This window comes from Diabrotica virgifera, chromosome 6, assembly GCF_917563875.1.
Source record: "Diabrotica virgifera virgifera chromosome 6, PGI_DIABVI_V3a".
Taxonomy (NCBI): Eukaryota; Metazoa; Arthropoda; class Insecta; order Coleoptera; family Chrysomelidae; genus Diabrotica; species Diabrotica virgifera.
Genome location: NC_065448.1, coordinates 194,346,982 through 194,366,130, shown reverse-complemented (window position 1 = coordinate 194,366,130; position 19,149 = coordinate 194,346,982). Strand labels below are relative to the sequence as shown.

Genomic DNA, 19,149 nt, shown 5'->3' with positions numbered 1-19,149 from the left:
AATTTTATTCTCAGTCAAAGACTCGACACCATACAGTAAGACCGAGAACACGTAGCAGCGAAGTAGGCGGATCCTTAATGCCAATCTTAGGGTTACATAATACTTTGGACATCCTTCTAAAAGCGGCTCTTCGGGGGTTTTATTAAATGATGAAATTACCATAACATATAGCAGCGGCAATTACTATTTTTATCTGGTCTCTGGCATTGAATTGAATAGATGGTAATAAACAGATTAATTGTGGGAATTTTTCATTTATCATGTTCCAAAGACTTTTAATAATTTTCGATTCCAAGGAATTCTGCCATATTGATGTTTCATTTATTCAGTTATCAACAGGACACAAAACTCACTATTTATGTTCAATCTATATCTCAAAAAAAGTGTCAGTAGACACCAGGCGAGGTCTTAAGGAGGGGGCAATTGACTCCATTAATCCCCCTTGGATCCGCGCCTGGGCTGAGTCGACCTGGGGCATATAGACATTTTTTTACAAATGTCTAGATGTTCTCGTCGGCGCTGGGATTCCCGGCCTACCTGCGTGGACCTCAGACATCCTACCGTCTGAACTATTCGGCCCTCAAATATACCTAATCTAAATTCAGAGTGGTTTAACTGGTAAGAGCTTTGGACATTTTATAGGTATTTTTCATTGTCGGTTTTTACCATCAATTTCAGTTTATTTGTTGTATTTGTTCGATTTTTCCGTGTTTTTGTACCACTCGAGATAAAGCGTTTTGCAATGGCAACTGCACCATGGTACGGCGTTTACAAAGGGGCCACACAAAAATGGGCACTTATTGATTCTAAATTAATAGGTTAGGAAGTAAAACTGTTTTAATTTCTCATTGTAGAACTATCTGTAGTCTATTTTTGTGGTCTTAACATATCTTTGAGGATACAAAAACACTTTACTAACATTGTGCTACTAAGTCAAATTAATGGTCAGCTTTATTTTGATTTACTTCATTTTTTATAGTCATAATACTTTTTTATTTTTATTTTACTTTTAAAGAAAAGTGCAGTCGTCTTTCCGTCTATTTCAGTAAACAAGAAATTCAAAGTTGGGTGTAATGTTACAACCTTAAAAACTGCATTCGCATTTTGCAATTATTTAACTTTTGTATAATCATGTACATATATGGGTATATTTTTAACAGACTAGTATAAAATGAATACTGTTTTCTTTTATTCGCCGTTTATAATGCTAAATATTTGCAATAGCGATAACATTGATAGAGTGAGTCGCAAATCTCAATTACTACATAAAAATAAAATAACTAATCTTGCTGGTGAAGTGATAGGTGAAAGTAACAACGAAATGAGAGAAAAGAAGTTATTCTATGTAAGTAGATTCCAGTTTTGTAGTACCTCAATGCCTTACACAATGGTCTATGTAGAAGATGAATGGTCCCGTAATTTGCATATTATTGCGCTTGTATAGAAGTCAAAATTTGAAGTTTCTTCCTAAACCACGCCTTAGCATTAAATAATTTCAATACTCAGTAGTAAAATTAAATGTCAGTAACCAATCACCAACTTTAAAGACGATTCTTAGACCATTTTTATATGCGCCATAATATGCAAATTAGTGCCTTCCCCAATGAGGGGATCTCTGTTTCTCTTCATGCTACTCAACTATTAGACCAGGGCTGATCTGTGAAAAAACGTCTATTTTTGAATGTGAAAGGTGGCATCCGGATTTTTGCAGATAAAGTTAGGTGACAACTTCAATATTAATAATTGACTTATGCTCCTTCTCAAATATGCCCGGAACATTAATAAAAAAATTAAAATATTTAAAAATTTTAAAAAATATCGATTTTTTTCTGCTTTCTTTGCTTATAACTTTAAAACGATTAGTTTTGGAAGAAAGTCATAAAAGAAATAAAATAAAGATAATTGCATTTTGTATGATATACCACTAGTTAAAAATGTCTTAAAATATTACCCCTTAAAACATACCTAAACAGTTTACCAAATTTCATTAAAATCGACCTAATAGATTTTGCATAATAAATTTGCAATCTAAATTTTTTTAGAAAAGTTCAAATGTTTTAAAAACTTTCCGAACAAAAAGTAGACCATTTAGAAATTGGCTAATTGTTTTACATATAAAGAGGAGCTTTACCTATCTAATACACTTTACAGAATTAAAATCGGATTATTTAAGGGGCCCCAGCAATGTTTTAAAATTATAAATAATTTTTTGGCTTATAAACAAATAGCAATACAAACAGTTAAAACCGGTATAATTTGACCTTAACTTTCAAATGCTGTCAACAGAATTGCTTTTTTATTTTTTAATTAAAAGTTAGTCAAGATATACAAAAAAATGTTTTATTTTGCGAAAAATTGCTGTAATGTAATTCCTCGAGTTTTTTATTTATAACAATCTTATCGACATCCGGATTAACTGTTACCCAAAAAATTCGTGTTCTACGGGTCAAAATACATAAAAAAACTTGGGTAAGTCCATCTAAATACAGGAGGCCGTTGCATTTCTACTGGCGACAGCACTAATTTGTTTATAAGCCAAAAAATTGTTTAACATCTTAAAACATTACTGAAGCTGCCTAAATAATCCGATTTTAATTCTGTAAGGTGAATTAGAAAGGTAGAGCGTCAAGGAGACCCTTTATCACCATTGCTATTCAATTTGGCTTTAGAATACGCAATAAGTAAAATATCTATCCATAGCTTATATCACTTAAAACATAGTTGCCATTCACAACCAATTACTTCTTACTACATTTATATTCCTATTTACTGTCTATTCCAATTCTCCACCCTTTAATTTATGTTTTATTTAAGTACCTACATTGTTGTTTTAATTCATATTTTAATTCACATTCACATTTTTTACTTTTGTTGCTTTTTATTAAATGACGGCTAATATAGCATTTTAACTACAATTTGAAGCTTTCGATCTACCTACTCTTAGGCGAACAATAATCCTACACGAGCAGTACTCGTCAAAGATCAAGTACGGACCTTAAATATTCAGTTTGCAACTGCACATCCAGTTCTTACATACACAATAAATACTCGCTACATTTTTGATCCAAACGTTGTCAACTTACATCTACTAATAAATAGAATTCTTTAATATATATATATATATATATATATATATATATATATATATATATATATATATATATAAATATAAATAAAATTAAAACAAAATCTTTAAAATCAACACACATTAAAATTGTATATATGTCATTCACTAATTTGATCTACACAAACATTATAACAGGCACAGATTTGTTGGTTGACTTACACCAACTATCTCATCACCCTCAAAAATTCCTAAATCCCATAAATTTGTTTACCTTTGCTGCATCCTCCGTCTATTCCACCATATCCCGTTAACATAACTTCAACAGAAAAATCATGATAATGAATACTGAGTTGTTAGTACCTTGTATCCGAATCATTTTCTAACTTGTTACCTTTGACCTGAAGATGCTCTACAAATTTTAAAGAGCGAAACCGGTCGTCGGAAGTTATAATAAAGATTGAGAGTAAGTCTGACTTTTACTTCAAGTAAAATATCGTCTGAACTAACAGGGGGATTCGCAAATCGAGGATCAAAACTATTGTTGGCCTTTGCCGATGATCTAGATGCAGTCGCTCATTCTACAAGAGACGTAAGAGAGGTGTTTTCACAGCTCGAGGAGGAAACAGGTAACCTGGGCCTTCGAATAAATGAAGAGAAGACGAAATATATGCTGGTGACCAAAAATCCAAGACCAAGAGTTAGGCAGAACTTAACTATTAATGACCACAACTTTGAAGTAGTAAAAGAGTTTAAATATCTGGGAGCAGTAATCACAGAGGACAATCACATAGAAAAAGAGGTCTCAGCAAGAATAGCTGCGGGAAATAGAGCATTATACTCCCTATCATCATTATTAAGATCTAAGCTGCTGAAAAGACAATCTAAATTAAGACTGTACATGTCAATTATTCGCCCAGTTGTTACATATGGGAGTGAAACATGGACTCTACATCAGCGAGAAATAAATAAATTGCAGATATTTGAAAGGAAAGTCCTCAGAATGATATTTGGTCCTCAAAGAGATGAATTGACAGGAGAGTGGAGAAGGCGCCGCAATGCTGAATTGGTGACTCTATATGGTACTGAAAACATCGTCAGACATATAAAAGCTAATCGGATAAGATGGGCAGGTCATGTAGTAAGATCAGAGGAAGACAAGACTGCTAAAGACAGTGTTCTTCGAGAGACCAGACGGTAGAAGATCAGTGGGCCGTCCCAGAAAAAGATGGAAGGATGATGTTGAAACCGATCTATCTAGGATTGGGGTACAACAATGGCAAATCGAAGCGCAAGATCGCAGACGATGGAGGGCCATAGTGGATGCGGCGAAGACTCACCCCGAGTTGTAAAGCCAGTCAAGAAGAAGAAAGAAGAAGAAGAGCGTCTGTTTATATGTAAAAAAAAAATATCCAACTTTTAAATGGTCTACTTTTTGTTCAGAAAGTTTTTAAAAAATTTGAACTTTTTTAAAAACATTTAGATGCATTGAAAAAAAAACATTTCCCATTGAAAATAGTTGATTGCAAAATTATTATGCAAAATCTATTAGGTCGATTTTAATGAAATTCGGTGGACGGTTTAAGTATATTATAAGAATTTTTTAAGCGAATTACGAAGGTTCTAAAGGCAACCAAAGTGATTGAACAAAAATAGGCTCATTTTGCCCCCTTTTTTTGTATTTATTGCTATTTTGCAGAAAGGTTAACAATTTAAGACATTTTTAACCAGTCGTACATCATACAAAATTTAATTATCTTTATTTTATTTCCCTACGAAATTTTTGAATACTTTGTTCCAAAATGAATCGCTTTAAACTTATAAGCAAAGAAAGTAGAAAAAATTCGATGTTAATCGAAATTTTTAAATATTTGAATTTTTGTATTAATGTTCCGGGCATATTTGAGAAGGAGCATAAGTCAATTATAATTATTGAAGTTGTCACCTAACTTTATCTGCAAAAATCCAAATGCCACCTCTCACATCCACTTCAAAACAGATCCGTCCTGGTCTATATAGGGTGAGGCAGATAACTGGCCTATTAGAAATATCTCAAGAACTAAAGGCAACAGAATCATGAAAATTGGAATGTAGGGGTTTTGAAGGATGATCTATTAAATGAAAATATTTTCATCTCTTTGCAACTTCCGGTTATACCGGAAGTTGCTTGTAACTTCGTTTTTTAAAAAGGACACCCTGTATATTTTTACATTTTTGGATTCTCCTCAATATCTTCTTTCTTAAAATATGAGGTTTTGTAATATTATACAAGGTATTTTAAAAGATATTTACGTTTTTTTTATTAATTTCGTAGCAACATTCACACCCTGTAGAATTGTAACAGTTTGACATTAAAATTTCTGCTTACGTTCAAGTGATTTTTAATATAGTCTACTATTGTTAAGAATCATTAGTATCGCTAATTTTGAAATTTTAGTATACAGGGTTGGTCGAAACTCGGAATGAATATTTTCTGAGTTTTCTTAAATGGAACATCCTGTATTTTAGTATTGTAATGAAATGATATTTCATGGTACATTTTTATTTTATAAGTATTCCCTATACCTAATTGCTTTAATTTGTGAGTTATTGGTGATTCAAGCTAAACATTAATTGCAAAAAAAATACGTAAAATTTTATTAGGTTGGCCGTAAAAAAATTCAATCACAAATAATTTTTCAGAAATAAATGCATTTTAATCCAGTCTGATCCTTAAAATTATCAATAATGGTTTAGCTATCAAAATACCTATGTAGTTAAGATTGTTGGTGCGATTAACAATTAAGCACAAATTAAAGCAGTTAAGTATAGGGAATGCTTAAGAAATAAAAAAGTACCATAAAATATCATTTTATTACAATACTAAAATACAGGGTGTTCCATTTAAGAAAACTCAGAAAATGCTCATTCCGAGTTTCGACCAACCCTGTATATTAAAATTAAAAATTTAGCTATACTAATGATTCTTAACAATAGTAGACTATATTAAAAATCATTTGAACGTAAGTAGAGTTTTATATGTCAAACTACTACAATTCTACAGGGTGTGAATATTGCTACTAAATTAATACAAAAACGTAATTATCTTTTAAAATACCCTGTATAACATTACAAAACCTCATATTTTAAGAAAGAAGACATCGAAGAGAATCTAAAAATGTAAAAATATACAGGGTGTCCCATTTAAAAAAACGAAGTTATAAGCAACTTCCGGTATAACCGGAAGTAGCAAATAGATGAAAATATTTTCATTAAATAGATGACTCTTCAAAACCCCTTAATTTCAATTTTCATGATTCTGTTGCCTTTAGTTCTCGAGATATTTCTAATAGGCCCTTTATTTGCCTCACCCTCTATAGGCTAACTCGGTTCACTCGCTAATTCAATGTTTAAGATCCATTTTGTAGTGTCTACCGCTCCTTTGGAATATTTTCCTTTATACCGTGTAATTCGAACTATGAACCAAATAAATTACCTATTTATCACTTATAAGTGAGTATGCAAGCCGTGAAATACTGCTGATAATTTTTCTTTCAATAGGACATCCTGTATAATTTTATATTTTTGAAAGCTCTTTTTGAAATACTCAATTCCTAGAACTCGGGCAAATCTGGGACATCACAAATTCTTCGAAGTGCAGTTTTCTTTTTAATATTCATCATCATCATAAAACCTCTTCTGTCCGCTGCTAGACATAGGTCTCTCCCATTTTTCCATGGTTCTGTGCGTCTTGTTGCCATTTCTTGGATATCCGTTTAACGTCCATCCAGCGTGTTGGTGGTCGTCCTCTGCTGCGTTTGTCTTCTCTTGGGCGCCAGCCAGTTAGTTTTCTGGACTCAAGATGGACCAGAAAAACTAATTTATTTTTAATAACTTCACCAAAATTCATTAAAAAGAAAACTACACTTCGAAAAAGATTTGAAAGGCATCTCCATAAAGACAAACTTAATGCATGTATAACTTTTACTCAGAAGCTACAATAAGACAAGTTTGATCGTCATGAACTAATTACAGTTCTGTGAGGGAATGAAGAATAAACTGGACAAAAATTAGATAACTTTGGGAACCACTCCCTTACGCCCAAACCAGACGGGCCACTCTGTAGCGCTACTCTGTGGATCCATAGAGTGGCTGAAACAGGCGATTTTCTAACGCCGGCGACTACGCTGCGAATTGGATCGTTTGGAAGGGTGCGGGTGTCATAAACAACTTTAACAGTTGCAACGTGGAATGTCAGAAGTTTGTTCTCTGCAGGAAAACTGGATAATGTTGAACAAGAAATGAATAGACTAAACATCGATGTTTTAGGAATCAGCGATACACAATGGCCAGGATCTGGGAAATGTTCAACACGAAATGATGGCGTATTTTATTACTCCGGAATCGACAACAACACCCATCGGTACGGAGTTGGAATCATCATTTCAAAGAAATGGAAAAATTCTCTGATTACCTGTACTCCTTACTCAGAACGCTTAATATTAATACAAATTAAAGAAAGACATAACTTAATAAATCTTATTCAAGTCTATGCACCAACAGCAGATAAAGATGACGATGAAATAGAACAATTCTACAACGACTTAGAAGAAATGCTGAAAGCAATAAAAAAGCAACACATTAACATAATAATGGGCGATCTTAATGCCAAGGTCGGTCAAGGTAAGGTAGAAGAACATGTAGGAAACTATGGACTTGGAAACAGAAACGACAGAGGAGATCGATTGATTCAATTTTGCCAGAGCGAAGACTTCGTAATAACAAACACCCTTTTCAAATTACCTCCTCGGCGATTATATACATGGACATCTCCACAACATACCAAAGAAAAAATAGTGAGAAATCAAATAGACTACATTCTGATAGCAAGGAGGTATCGTAATGCTGTTAAATGTACTAAGACGTACCCAGGAGCTGATATAGGCTCAGATCATAACCCGGTAGTTACTGTGATAGAGGCGAGACCAAAAAAGATTAGCAGACCACACAGAAAGACACTAGATTTAGATAAACTTAGAAACAAAAATATACGACAAGAAACAGGAGAAGAAATAAATGAAAACCTTAGTTCAGTGCAACAACAAATTAACGATACAGATAACGTTAACCAAAAATTAAAGTACATAAATACAGCTATACAAACAGCAGGAAAAAAACATCTGACAAAAACGACAACAAAGAACAAGGGGTGGATGACACAGAACATACTAGACTTGATGGAACAAAGAAGAAAGATGAAGAATTACCTAGACAAATACAAAGAAATAAACAAACACATAAAAAAGAGAATAAAAGAAGCCAAAGAGGCGTGGATTAAAGAACAGTGTGAAGAAATGGAAACCTGTGAGAAAAAGTACGATGCGTTCAATATGCACAAAAAAGTAAAAGAGATAACAGGAAGCATAAAGAAATGCCAAATAGGTAAACTTAAAGACAAAGATGGAAATCTTATTGTAGATCTAGAGAATAAAATAAAAAGATGGACAGAATACCTGAATGAATTATTTGAAGACGATAGAAACAACTTAACTCAGATAATCAATGCAACTGGGCCAGACATATTGAAAGAAGAAGTAGAATACGCAATAAGAAACGCTAAAAATGGAAAAGCAAATGGACCTGATGAAATCCCTACAGAACTGCTGAAGCTTTTGAATGATAAATCCGTAACCATAATATTGCATATATTCAGTACAATATACAGTACTGGCATAATACCGCAAGAATGGTTGCTGTCTACATTTGTCACCATACCGAAGAAAACTAAGGCAATGCAATGTTCAGATCATCGAATAATCTCCTTGATGAGTCACCTGCTTAAAATATTTCTTAGAGTCATCCACAACCGAATCTATCAAAAACTAGACATCGATATTAACGATACACAGATGGGATTCAGAAAAGGATTAGGTACAAGGGATGCTCTCTTTGCCTTGAACGTTCTAACACAGAGATGCCTAGATGTTAACCAAGAGGTACACGCCTGCTTTATAGACTTTGAAAAGGCCTTTGACAAAGTTCGCCACAGTAAACTCAAAGAAATCCTGGAGAGTAAGAACATTGACACCAGAGACATACAAATAATATTAAATCTGTACTGGAATCAGCGAGCTAATATAAAAATAGAAGACCAAACATCGGACGAAATAGAAATACGTAGAGGGGTACGACAGAGTTGTATATTGTCACCGCTCTTGTTTAATATCTACAGCGAACAAATATGCCAAGAAGCTCTCTCATATGCAAACGAAGGGATAATAGTCAATGGAGAAGTTATCAATAACATTCGATATGCTGACGATACTGTGATAATGGCAAGAACAGCGCCAGATCTACAACATCTAGTTGAAAGTATGAATGAGATATGTAATAACTACGGCATAAGGATGAACGTCAAAAAAACCAAATATATGACCTTCAGTAAGAATCCAATAAATGACACTAGTATCACAATAAACGGTACCCAACTTGAAAAAGTAAACGAATACAAATACTTGGGAACCCTTATCAATGAAACAGGTGACCAAAATCACGAGATAAAAAGACGTATTGAAATTGCCAGGTCTACTTTTATAAAAATGAAAAAATTATTTTGTAATCGTGATATTAGTATTCATCTACGAACTAGAATGTTAAAATGCTATGTATTCAGTACTTTGCTACGGTGTTGAGTCATGGACTCTTAAACAGAGGAATATTAAAAATCTTGAAAGCTTTGAGATGTGGTGCTACCGCCGTATACTAAGAATAAGTTGGGTGGATAAAATTACAAATGAAGAAGTAATACGCAGAATAAATAACGAGCCAGAAGTTCTACTGAATATAAAAAAGAGAAAACTTGAATACTTAGGCCACCTGACGAGGGGACAAAAGTACACATTCCTACAAAATATAATGCAAGGAAAAATCCATGGACGAAGAAATCCAGCCCGTAGAAGAATGTCCTGGATGAGAAATTTGAGAGAGTGGTTTGGCTGTACCACTAACGAATTGTTCAAAACAGCAGTAAATAAAATTAGAATCGCCCTAATGATATCCAATCTCCGATAGGAGAGGCACTCAGAGAAGAAGAAGGGTGTAATGTAATGGGCGAGAAAAAAAGTTTGTTCAAATGATTAAAAACTTGCCGGCTAATATTTTTTTTAAAAAAGTGTGTTCGTCAAAATCATTGTAATGTCCATAGTTTTAAACATTTTATAAAATTTCAACGCTTTTGAAAAAATACCAATAAACTCCATAAATGGAATTAGAAGAACCAGACAAAAACAGCTATATCACAGAAAGAAGCACATAAAAATTCAACCAGTACATCTGGTATCCTACAGGCGTAAAATAGTTTGATACAACCTGATAACTGAGTGAAAGTGAAAAACATGTTAGCTTGCAACCCCCTTTTGACTGATATCTTATCGTTTTGTTTTCAACAACAAACAATAAAACCTTTTTTGACCTAGAATGGGACCCCACTATTTAACATAAATAAACAAACAAGATTGTGAGTACCTATTTGTTTTGTTCAGTTCAAATGCATCCAATGTATTCATATATAGGCCAGGAACCGAAGCTTTTCACCTCGCAATTTTTACAGAATGGATCAATTTGCTTGAAAATTTAAGAATAAGTAGTGGATAGTCCAAGGATCAAAATCTATATGATGCCGAAAGGCGCTTTTACCATGGGGGTGGTTGCCACCCCATGTCGGGGGTGGAAATTTTTTATTATATTTTGACTGCAAAAGTTGGTAAAAACATTCATTCTAAGCAAAAAATGTTCTATACATTTTTTTTGATAAAATTAATAGTTTTCGATTTATTCGCTGTCGAAAGTGTTTGTTTTATATCGAAAAAATCAATGTTTTTCGATATACTCATTTACGATTTACTCATTTTTTGCCGTAGAACAAATTTTTTAAAACCAAGTTCTTGGGAATTAAATAACCTACAATTTTATATTAATACATTTTTTCGTATCTCTGATGCTAATCTTTCTATTCTGAAGAAAATGGCATTTTTACCAAACTACAAAAATTAGTTATTCGCTTTCAACTCCAGTTTTTTAAAAACTAATCATTAAATAAGAAAATCTAAAAAATCATCAAATAAATAAGAATGAATAAGGCCAATGACTAAAAACACCGCTAACTTACATTATTATACATACTTCCAATTGGTTTCCCCCTTTTTGTTTTTCAAAAAAATATATTGATTTTTTAACCGTAACTTTTTATTTTTTACTTTGGAAAGTTTGGCAAAAAAGAATTTTGTAGGTTTTTACAAGGTCTATAAGCCTATTAATATTAAATCTTTTTAAAATCGTCAGTCGCAAAAAGATGTGAATTTGAAAGGGTTGGTAAAGGTGGTTTTTGCATGTTATTACAAGTTTTAATTGTCAATAGCTCACTCAATTTTTGGAGTAGAAGAAATTTTTGCAAACCAAATTCTTGGGAACTACATAAGCTACAATTTCATAACAGACATTTTTTTCTTATATCTGATGTTAATCTTGATATTCTGAAGATAAAGCCATTTTTTCCAAAACTACAAAAATTCGTTATTCGCTTTTAACTCCATTTTTTTTAAACTAATCATTCTAAACCGGTCAAACTTCTAGAACCTATTAATAATACATAAATAAAAAAGACCAAATAAGGTCCATGACTAATTTCAATTAGGGTGGTGATTAGGGGGTTGCTTCCGAACACTTTTTTGCTGAAAAAAATGGTGACTGATATTCTTTTAATTATAAGTCACTTTATTGTTGAGCTAGAGACTTTTTTATTTCTGGAGATAGACATTTTTAAATACTTTAAATTAGTTAGAACAAGTTTTCCTCAAAAAATGCATAGTTTTCCCGTCTTTTGACTTTGAAACTACAATATTTATCATTTGACGAAGAAGAGCCAACATTTAATAAAGTATAGCTCGATTACTATTGGTCTTAAAGACAATTTAAAAAAACGGTTTTGTTTAATTTTTTAAAAGGTACATATTTGTTAAGTAAAGTTGTTTTGATAAAACGACGATAACGGAGTTATTAGCAGAAAACTTATTAAAAACATTGATTTTTTCGATATAAAACTAACACTTTTGATAGCGAATAAATCGAAAACTATCAATTTTATCAAGAAAATGTATAGAACGTTTTTTGCTTAGAATGGACGATTTTACCAACTTTTGTGGTCAAAATATAATAAAAAATTTCCACCCCCGACATGGGGTGGCAACCACCCCCAATGGAAAAAGCGCCTTTCGGCATCATATAGATTTTGATACTTAAACTATCCACTACTTATTCTCAAATTTTCAAACAAATCGATCCATTCTGTAAAAATTGCGAGGTTTTGTCCTATTTTAAGCTTCATTACTTGGACTAATAATATAATGTAAATATATATAGAGAAAACATTGCTTATGGGATTTATTCTTTTCGATAGGGCTACCTTCTTTAAAATCAGAAACAAATAATTCAAAGATTACGTCCCACGGTTTTCCTTTTAATGCCCTCGGGATCTTGTATCACATATTATATTCGGTCTGTTTTGCACTTCAATCAAAAACCGTTCCGAATCGAAATTCATTTTAGGTGCTCACCCTATAATCTCTCGTAAACATCTGCGGCAGCTACAAAAGTGGTCCGTCTGAATTGGGTTTGCCACTAGTGGACGCTACTAGCAGTGACGCTCGGCGACTGTGGCCAGCTACACTCGCTCGTCTGTGGTGCGACGGCTACTCTACATAAGAACCCACGGTAAATCATCGTCAGCCACTCTGTGGATCCACAGAGTAGCGGCGCAGAGTGGCCTGTCTGGTTTGGGCCTTATAGAATGAAAAATTTTTCATAATGAACAGGGAGGTAAACCTTGGGATACTTCTTGAATGTGTCATGTGAATATCATCAACAAATTATCGCTGATACCATATGTGACCACATAATTGATCCCATTTTTAGAAGGAAATTTGAAAACTGAAAAATATTTGGGGATTAGATTAATGAGTATAATTAGAACGGGGCCCATTGAAACCTCATTATGCTGTAATTCTAAGAGATTATTTAAATGAATTATTTCCGAATAGAGGAATTGGAGGAGAGGTACTATCTAGCGGTCAGCTAGATCACCAGATATTACACCGGTTGATTATTTTCTATTGAGAAATTTAATAATATAAAAATGTATACCATTTTTATTCAGTTGCAATGCGAAGGCAAAACAATCTTACTTTTCAATTAGAATACGGAGTGCAGTCCAGTCCCTTGAATCGCGATTTTCGGCTCTTATTGGAGCCTTCAGCGGAAGGAACGTAGGCACTGTTCTCCATATTTTAACTGATTCGTATCGAGAGGTTTTCCCACCCATTGCAACTGAAATGATGATAGTAGGTGGCTAGCGCCATCTGGCATTGAAAGACGAAGTAGTTTTCAATCCTAATAGTAAATTATTAATATTGAAAATTTTGAAAATATTACTAAAAGATTTTTAAATTGAAAACTTATTGGTACACTTTCCTGGTGACACCTCCAAGACTTCTACAATTTGCAAGTCAAATGGATGCTGCAGTGAAGACGGGAGGGAAGGAATTCTACTCTGCAGCTGGTAAAGTTCCAACGGAAAAATGCACCTAGTTACTCTACGGAGTAATACGACTATAAAATAAAAAATTTAATAATATGTAGCTAATTTTTGGTAACAATTAAGTGGAGAGAATATTTCCAAAATTTCTTCCTATATTTTAATCATATTGACCATAAACGTTATAGTATTTTTAAGCCACAGCATTAAGGAACTACTTAAAATACAAGGTGTGTCATTGAAAAACGAATGTACCAATGTACCGTCAAAACTAAGGGTATACGAGGTCAACGTTATATCCTGCATGTTTATACTTTTTGAAATAAAAACAGATGGTTTCGTTTTGATTCAATTCGGTTTTCTTACCATCATCTAACACGTGTTTATAGGTTTACCGTTATCAGAGAGGCTTTGCAAGAATACTGAACTGAATCAAAACGCACCGACTGGTTGGTAAATATATTTAAATATTCTACCAACGTATGCCTTTAACGACCTATCTCTCTCCTATTATGGCGCTACAGCCCAAGTCGGGCCCTGGCCTCCCCTAGCATCCGCCTCCAAGTATCTCTGTCTCTGGCAGCTCTCCTCCATTTGTCCACCCTCAATATCTCTTTAGCATCTGTTCTCACTTCGTCTATCCACTTCTTCCTTGGTCTTCATACTGGCTGACGTCCCACCATATTTCCGCTAAGCGTTCTACTAGGTGTTCTGTCGGTTCCGAATTGAATGGGTGGATGAGTAAGCGGGCATAGATGAAACTATGAATGATTGGAGTTGAATGAGAGAAAGTATGAGGGAGCGGACGAGAAAGAGTGCATAGATGAAAGTATGAACGACTGGAGTTGCTCGTAACTGCCAACTGTCATCTTCTGGCTGTTTTCATCCGGGATTGGGGGCCTCCTTGTCGCCCTACCTGCGCACGGGTTGCGCCAGACGGTCGCTTCGCTGACTGGTTTGGTGCGGGGCGTGGGCGGGGAGTCGGCCCAGGGGCCAACTGATTCATGGAATGCACGCTAGAAGTGCCGGAGGGGAGATATGAGTAAGGTCGACGGGTCAGATATGCTCGCTAAGAGCGGTCCCAGACCCGTCGGCTGGAGAAAAGAGGGGGTGGGTTTAGTCGGTAGGCGGCCCGTGATACAGATAGGATGGACCGAATCCGACACGCCTGGGACACCTTCCCAGACGGTCTTGAGAAGATTCCCACCTCCCAAAAAAAAGGTGTTCTGTCGGTATCCATTCTTATAAGGTGAGCTGCCCAACGCAATCTTTGTATTTTTGCATAATTTGCTATAGAGGGTTCTCTGTACTATTGGTATAACTCGAAGAAAAATGAAGTGAGTGTCGATTTATACTTTTTTTTAAAGACTGTACGTTTAGTTTTTAAACTTATCGTGTCCCTTTATCATAATTTTCTCAAATAAAGCCAAAAATCATGATGCCTCCACAAGAGATTTCCATACTATACAAAGGTAATGAACATTGGAATACCCAAGTAATTCTATAGCAATATTATGTCACTATGAAATTATTTGGTGACACATAGTTACAATAAATGGATCAGCTGCTTTAATATTTGAATTATAGTGTAATAACTTAAATGTTTGAACTTCTCTAAAAGCGTATGCAGCGTTTCCAAAATTTCGACAAGCACAAAGAAAACAAGAGAATAAGAAGTATTAATCATTGTTTGTGTTTATTACCGACACAGTAGATGGCGCCTCTGTAAACAACCACTTTAATGGAAAATATTTATTTACTCCTTGGGTGTCTCTCGATTTGGAGTTTGTAGCAATATCTGATGATAAGCAATAACTTTAAACTCACAATAATACGCTGTCATTTGCGAATTCAAATACAAATACTGTCAAAACGTCGTGTCCCTGACACGTAGACAATACACCTAAGCTTATTGAAAGCTTTTCTGGAAGATTTAATTTGCATATAGATTACATATATTCGACTCACTCTAACTATCATTTTTTAACATAAAACAACATGATAAACATTTATTAAAATATAACAAAAATAAATGTTGCAAAGATGCTTTGTATAGTATATACACAAACAAACACAACAGCACTACAATTATTGCACAAGTTGTACTTAAATATACATGTATTATTCTCCATTTGGACCTTGTTGTTCCTCCTCGGTCAAATTTTGTAGAGCTTCTTGTACGGCATTTTCGAATTCATTGCTTACTAATACTTCGTAAGATGTAGTACCTTCTACACATAAAGCACCGAAAACGTTCTTGGATACTTCCCAGGCTTGAATATTTTTCAATATGGCGTCTACCAGACATTCCGCACTTGAAAATAACTTGGCTAGAATTCTATTAAAAAAATCAATTGTAAATAATTTGTAAAAAATGGAAACAAACAGTAAATAAAAGAAAATGCAAAGAAAGGATAAATAAATTCAGTGAACAAGGAATTTTAATAAAATAAGGGAATAGATATAAATACTGGCAAGCAGTGCTGTTTTTGTAACAATATAGGTTCCGGTACGCAATGTTCAGGGGTGCTTGGGGAGTGTTCATAAAGGGGTCCACCCCCGGGAAAACTTTTTAAATTTAGCCTTAATAAGGGCGTTTTAAAGCTGTTTGGGAGCAAGGCAAAATAGCCCGATCAAAGAACAATCTGACCCAAAAAAAAAATAAATAAAGGAAGGATGAAAATTTGGGAATAGGTAGTTGAAATTGTCTATTATTATATAAGAAAATGTTTACAATACTACATCCCCTCCATTTTACAAAAATGGAGGGGAATACCCCCTCTCGAAGGTGAAAAATATACATTCAAAATAAGACCGGAATTGGATAAAATGACTGATTCTAAACAACTTTTGTTCTATAGAGTTTTTTCGCTAAGTCAATACTTTTCGAGTTATTTGCGAGTGAATATGTTCATTTTTAACAAAAAAAAACATGTTTTTGGACGGTTTTTCGGAGATAACTCAAAAATTAAATATTTTATTGAAAAAAATATTTTCTTAGCAAAAATATAGCTTATAAAAATTTGAAAAAAAATGGTGTGTGCATGAGGTCTGTAGACCCAGTAGAAGCAGAGTTGTAGCTAATGAAAAGTAGGTTCTTCTTCGTCAAATTCCAAATCGAATATTTCAATGTGAAATAACCCAAAAACGCAGCACTTTTCGGGGAAAATTCATTTAAACTTTTTTAAAGTGTTTAAAAAAAGGTTTATTTTTGTTTTTTTTAAACTTCTAACATTAAAAGTAAGTGAGTTACGCTCAAAATATTGTTGGCCCCTTTTATTTTCTGGTAAAAAAAATCGCGAAACTCACCCCCTAATTAGCATCACAAATAAATTTTATCACTACCACTGGACAACTTACTTTGCTTATGTATTATTTATATGATCTGTAAGTTTCATCGGTTCAAAGTGCTTATTTTTGAAAAAGCTGTAGTTAAAATGGCTTGAACGAGTAACTAATCACGAGTTTAGGCAAATTTTGAACAGCCATAGCATTTTTGCATAACAAATTTTTGTCAAACAAGAAAAGCAAAACGAACATATTATTACTCTTTGAGATTTTTGATATTACTAATAATTTTTAAGTTAATTCCATAAAAAATTCCATTTTTTTCAAAATTAAAAAAAAAGTTTTATTTTAAACCCAATTTTTTTTTTCAAAAATGAGCACTTGAACCAATGAAACTTATAGACAATATAAACAATACATAAGAAAAGTAACTTGTGAGGCGGTAACGATTAATTTTATTGAGGAAGCTAGTTAGGGGGTGATTTTCGCGATTTTTTTAGCAATAAATAAAAAGACCAGCAATATTTTGAGCGTGGATGAATGGATGAATTACACATCCCTGATAAACTGATAAGATTGGTTAAGGCTACAATGCGTAAAGTCGTTTGCAAAGTCGAAATACAGGGAGAACAATCACAGGCGTTTGAAACGAATGTTGGGCTGCGACAGGGAGATGCGCTGGCGTGTCTCCTCTTCAACATAGCTCTGGAAAAGGCGGTCAGAGATGCCCGAATGGACAACAGAGGAAATATTTTTAATAAATCATCCCAAATTTTGGCATATGCCGATGACGTGGACCTAGTTGCCCACACAACACGCAAACTAAAAGAAATGTATACCACCTTCTCAAACGCCTCGAAAAATATGGAGTGAGGAGAAAACTAAGATGATGGCATCAACACCCAACAATAGAGCCAGAAACATCGGTCACCAATTCTCTGTTGATAACTCTACCTTTGAAGTGGTGGACAAATTCACATACTTAGGCTCCCTGATCACCAAGGAGAACGTCACGACGGAAGAAATCAAGCGAAGGATAATCCTAGCGAACAAATGCTATTTTGGACTTAGTAGACATATGAGACGCAGAAACTTAAGCCAAAAAACAAAAATAACCATATACAAAACCCTTATACAAACAGTGTTGACATATGGATCGGAGACATGGACTATCTCCAAGGCAGATGAAAACCTTCTGCTTTTATTTGAACGAAGGATCCTGAGAGGCATATTCGGTGGCATCTGTGAAAATGGTATTTGGAGGAGGAGGTACAACTACGAGGTATACCACAGATATAAACATATATTTGGCGGTAAAGACGTAGCATCTGTTATAAGAATAGGAAGACTAAGATGGGCAGGACATCTAGCAAGATCACAGCATAACAACCCTCCTAGAAGAATCCTTATGTCACAACCTGTGGGAAGTAGAAATAGGGGTAGGCCAAAACTTAGATGGGAGGATGGTGTAGATGAGGATGGGAGAAAAATAAGCGCAGCAAACTGGCAACGGTTGGCAATGGATAGGACTAACTGGCGTAATAGACTTGGGAAGGTCGAGGCTCTTTCAAAGGCTGTAGCACCATTGATGATGATGAATATTTTGAGCGTAACTCACTTACTTTTAATGTTAGAAGTTTTTTTAAAAAAGAAAAAGAATGTGTGTGTACTTTGTACGCACGTAAGAAGTTATACTTCTATTATATGATTTAAACGAAATTAATATTTATACTTTTTATTTATATTTTGTTTAAATATTAAACGAATTTATACTTACTACTTCTCAAACATTTTTATTAGAACAGTGCCAAAAATTAAAATAATAAAAGAATAAAACACACACAAACACATTAAACAAGCCACAAATGATGTCTGAACATTAATTGTCGAAATTTTTTTTAACTAAATACGTATTTTCTGAAAATACAATTATATAATAAATATACTTACAATCATAAAATGTATTAAAAAAAACAAAAAAGAAAGTTTCTATTGGGACTCGAACCAGCGCTGATAAGCGCGGTTGGTATTGGAATTCATTCGCCTTCAACGCTTAGCCACGGACACTATGTGTCATTATTTACGAAGATCGATTAACTAAACGGATTAAACTTGTGATATTTTGATATTTTGAAAATTGATCAAATTATTTTAATTTTGAATTGAAATGATTTAGAATTGAAAAAATACAACAAAACATAGAGTAAGAAAACAATATATTAGGTGAATA

General features: G+C 33.9%; 1 protein-coding gene across 1 annotated transcript in view; it reads right to left on the bottom strand.

Moving 5' to 3' along the window:
- Positions 1 to 15,626: 15,626 nt before the first annotated feature.
- The window catches only part of LOC126886613 (cGMP-dependent 3',5'-cyclic phosphodiesterase-like), a 78,889-nt gene continuing 75,366 nt past the window's right edge, over positions 15,627 to 19,149 (bottom strand). The window contains exon 10 of the mRNA XM_050653601.1: positions 15,627 to 15,969. Within this exon, the coding sequence (XP_050509558.1) occupies positions 15,753 to 15,969 (217 nt within the window). The 3' untranslated portion in view covers positions 15,627 to 15,752. The remainder of the gene's footprint in view (positions 15,970 to 19,149) is intronic.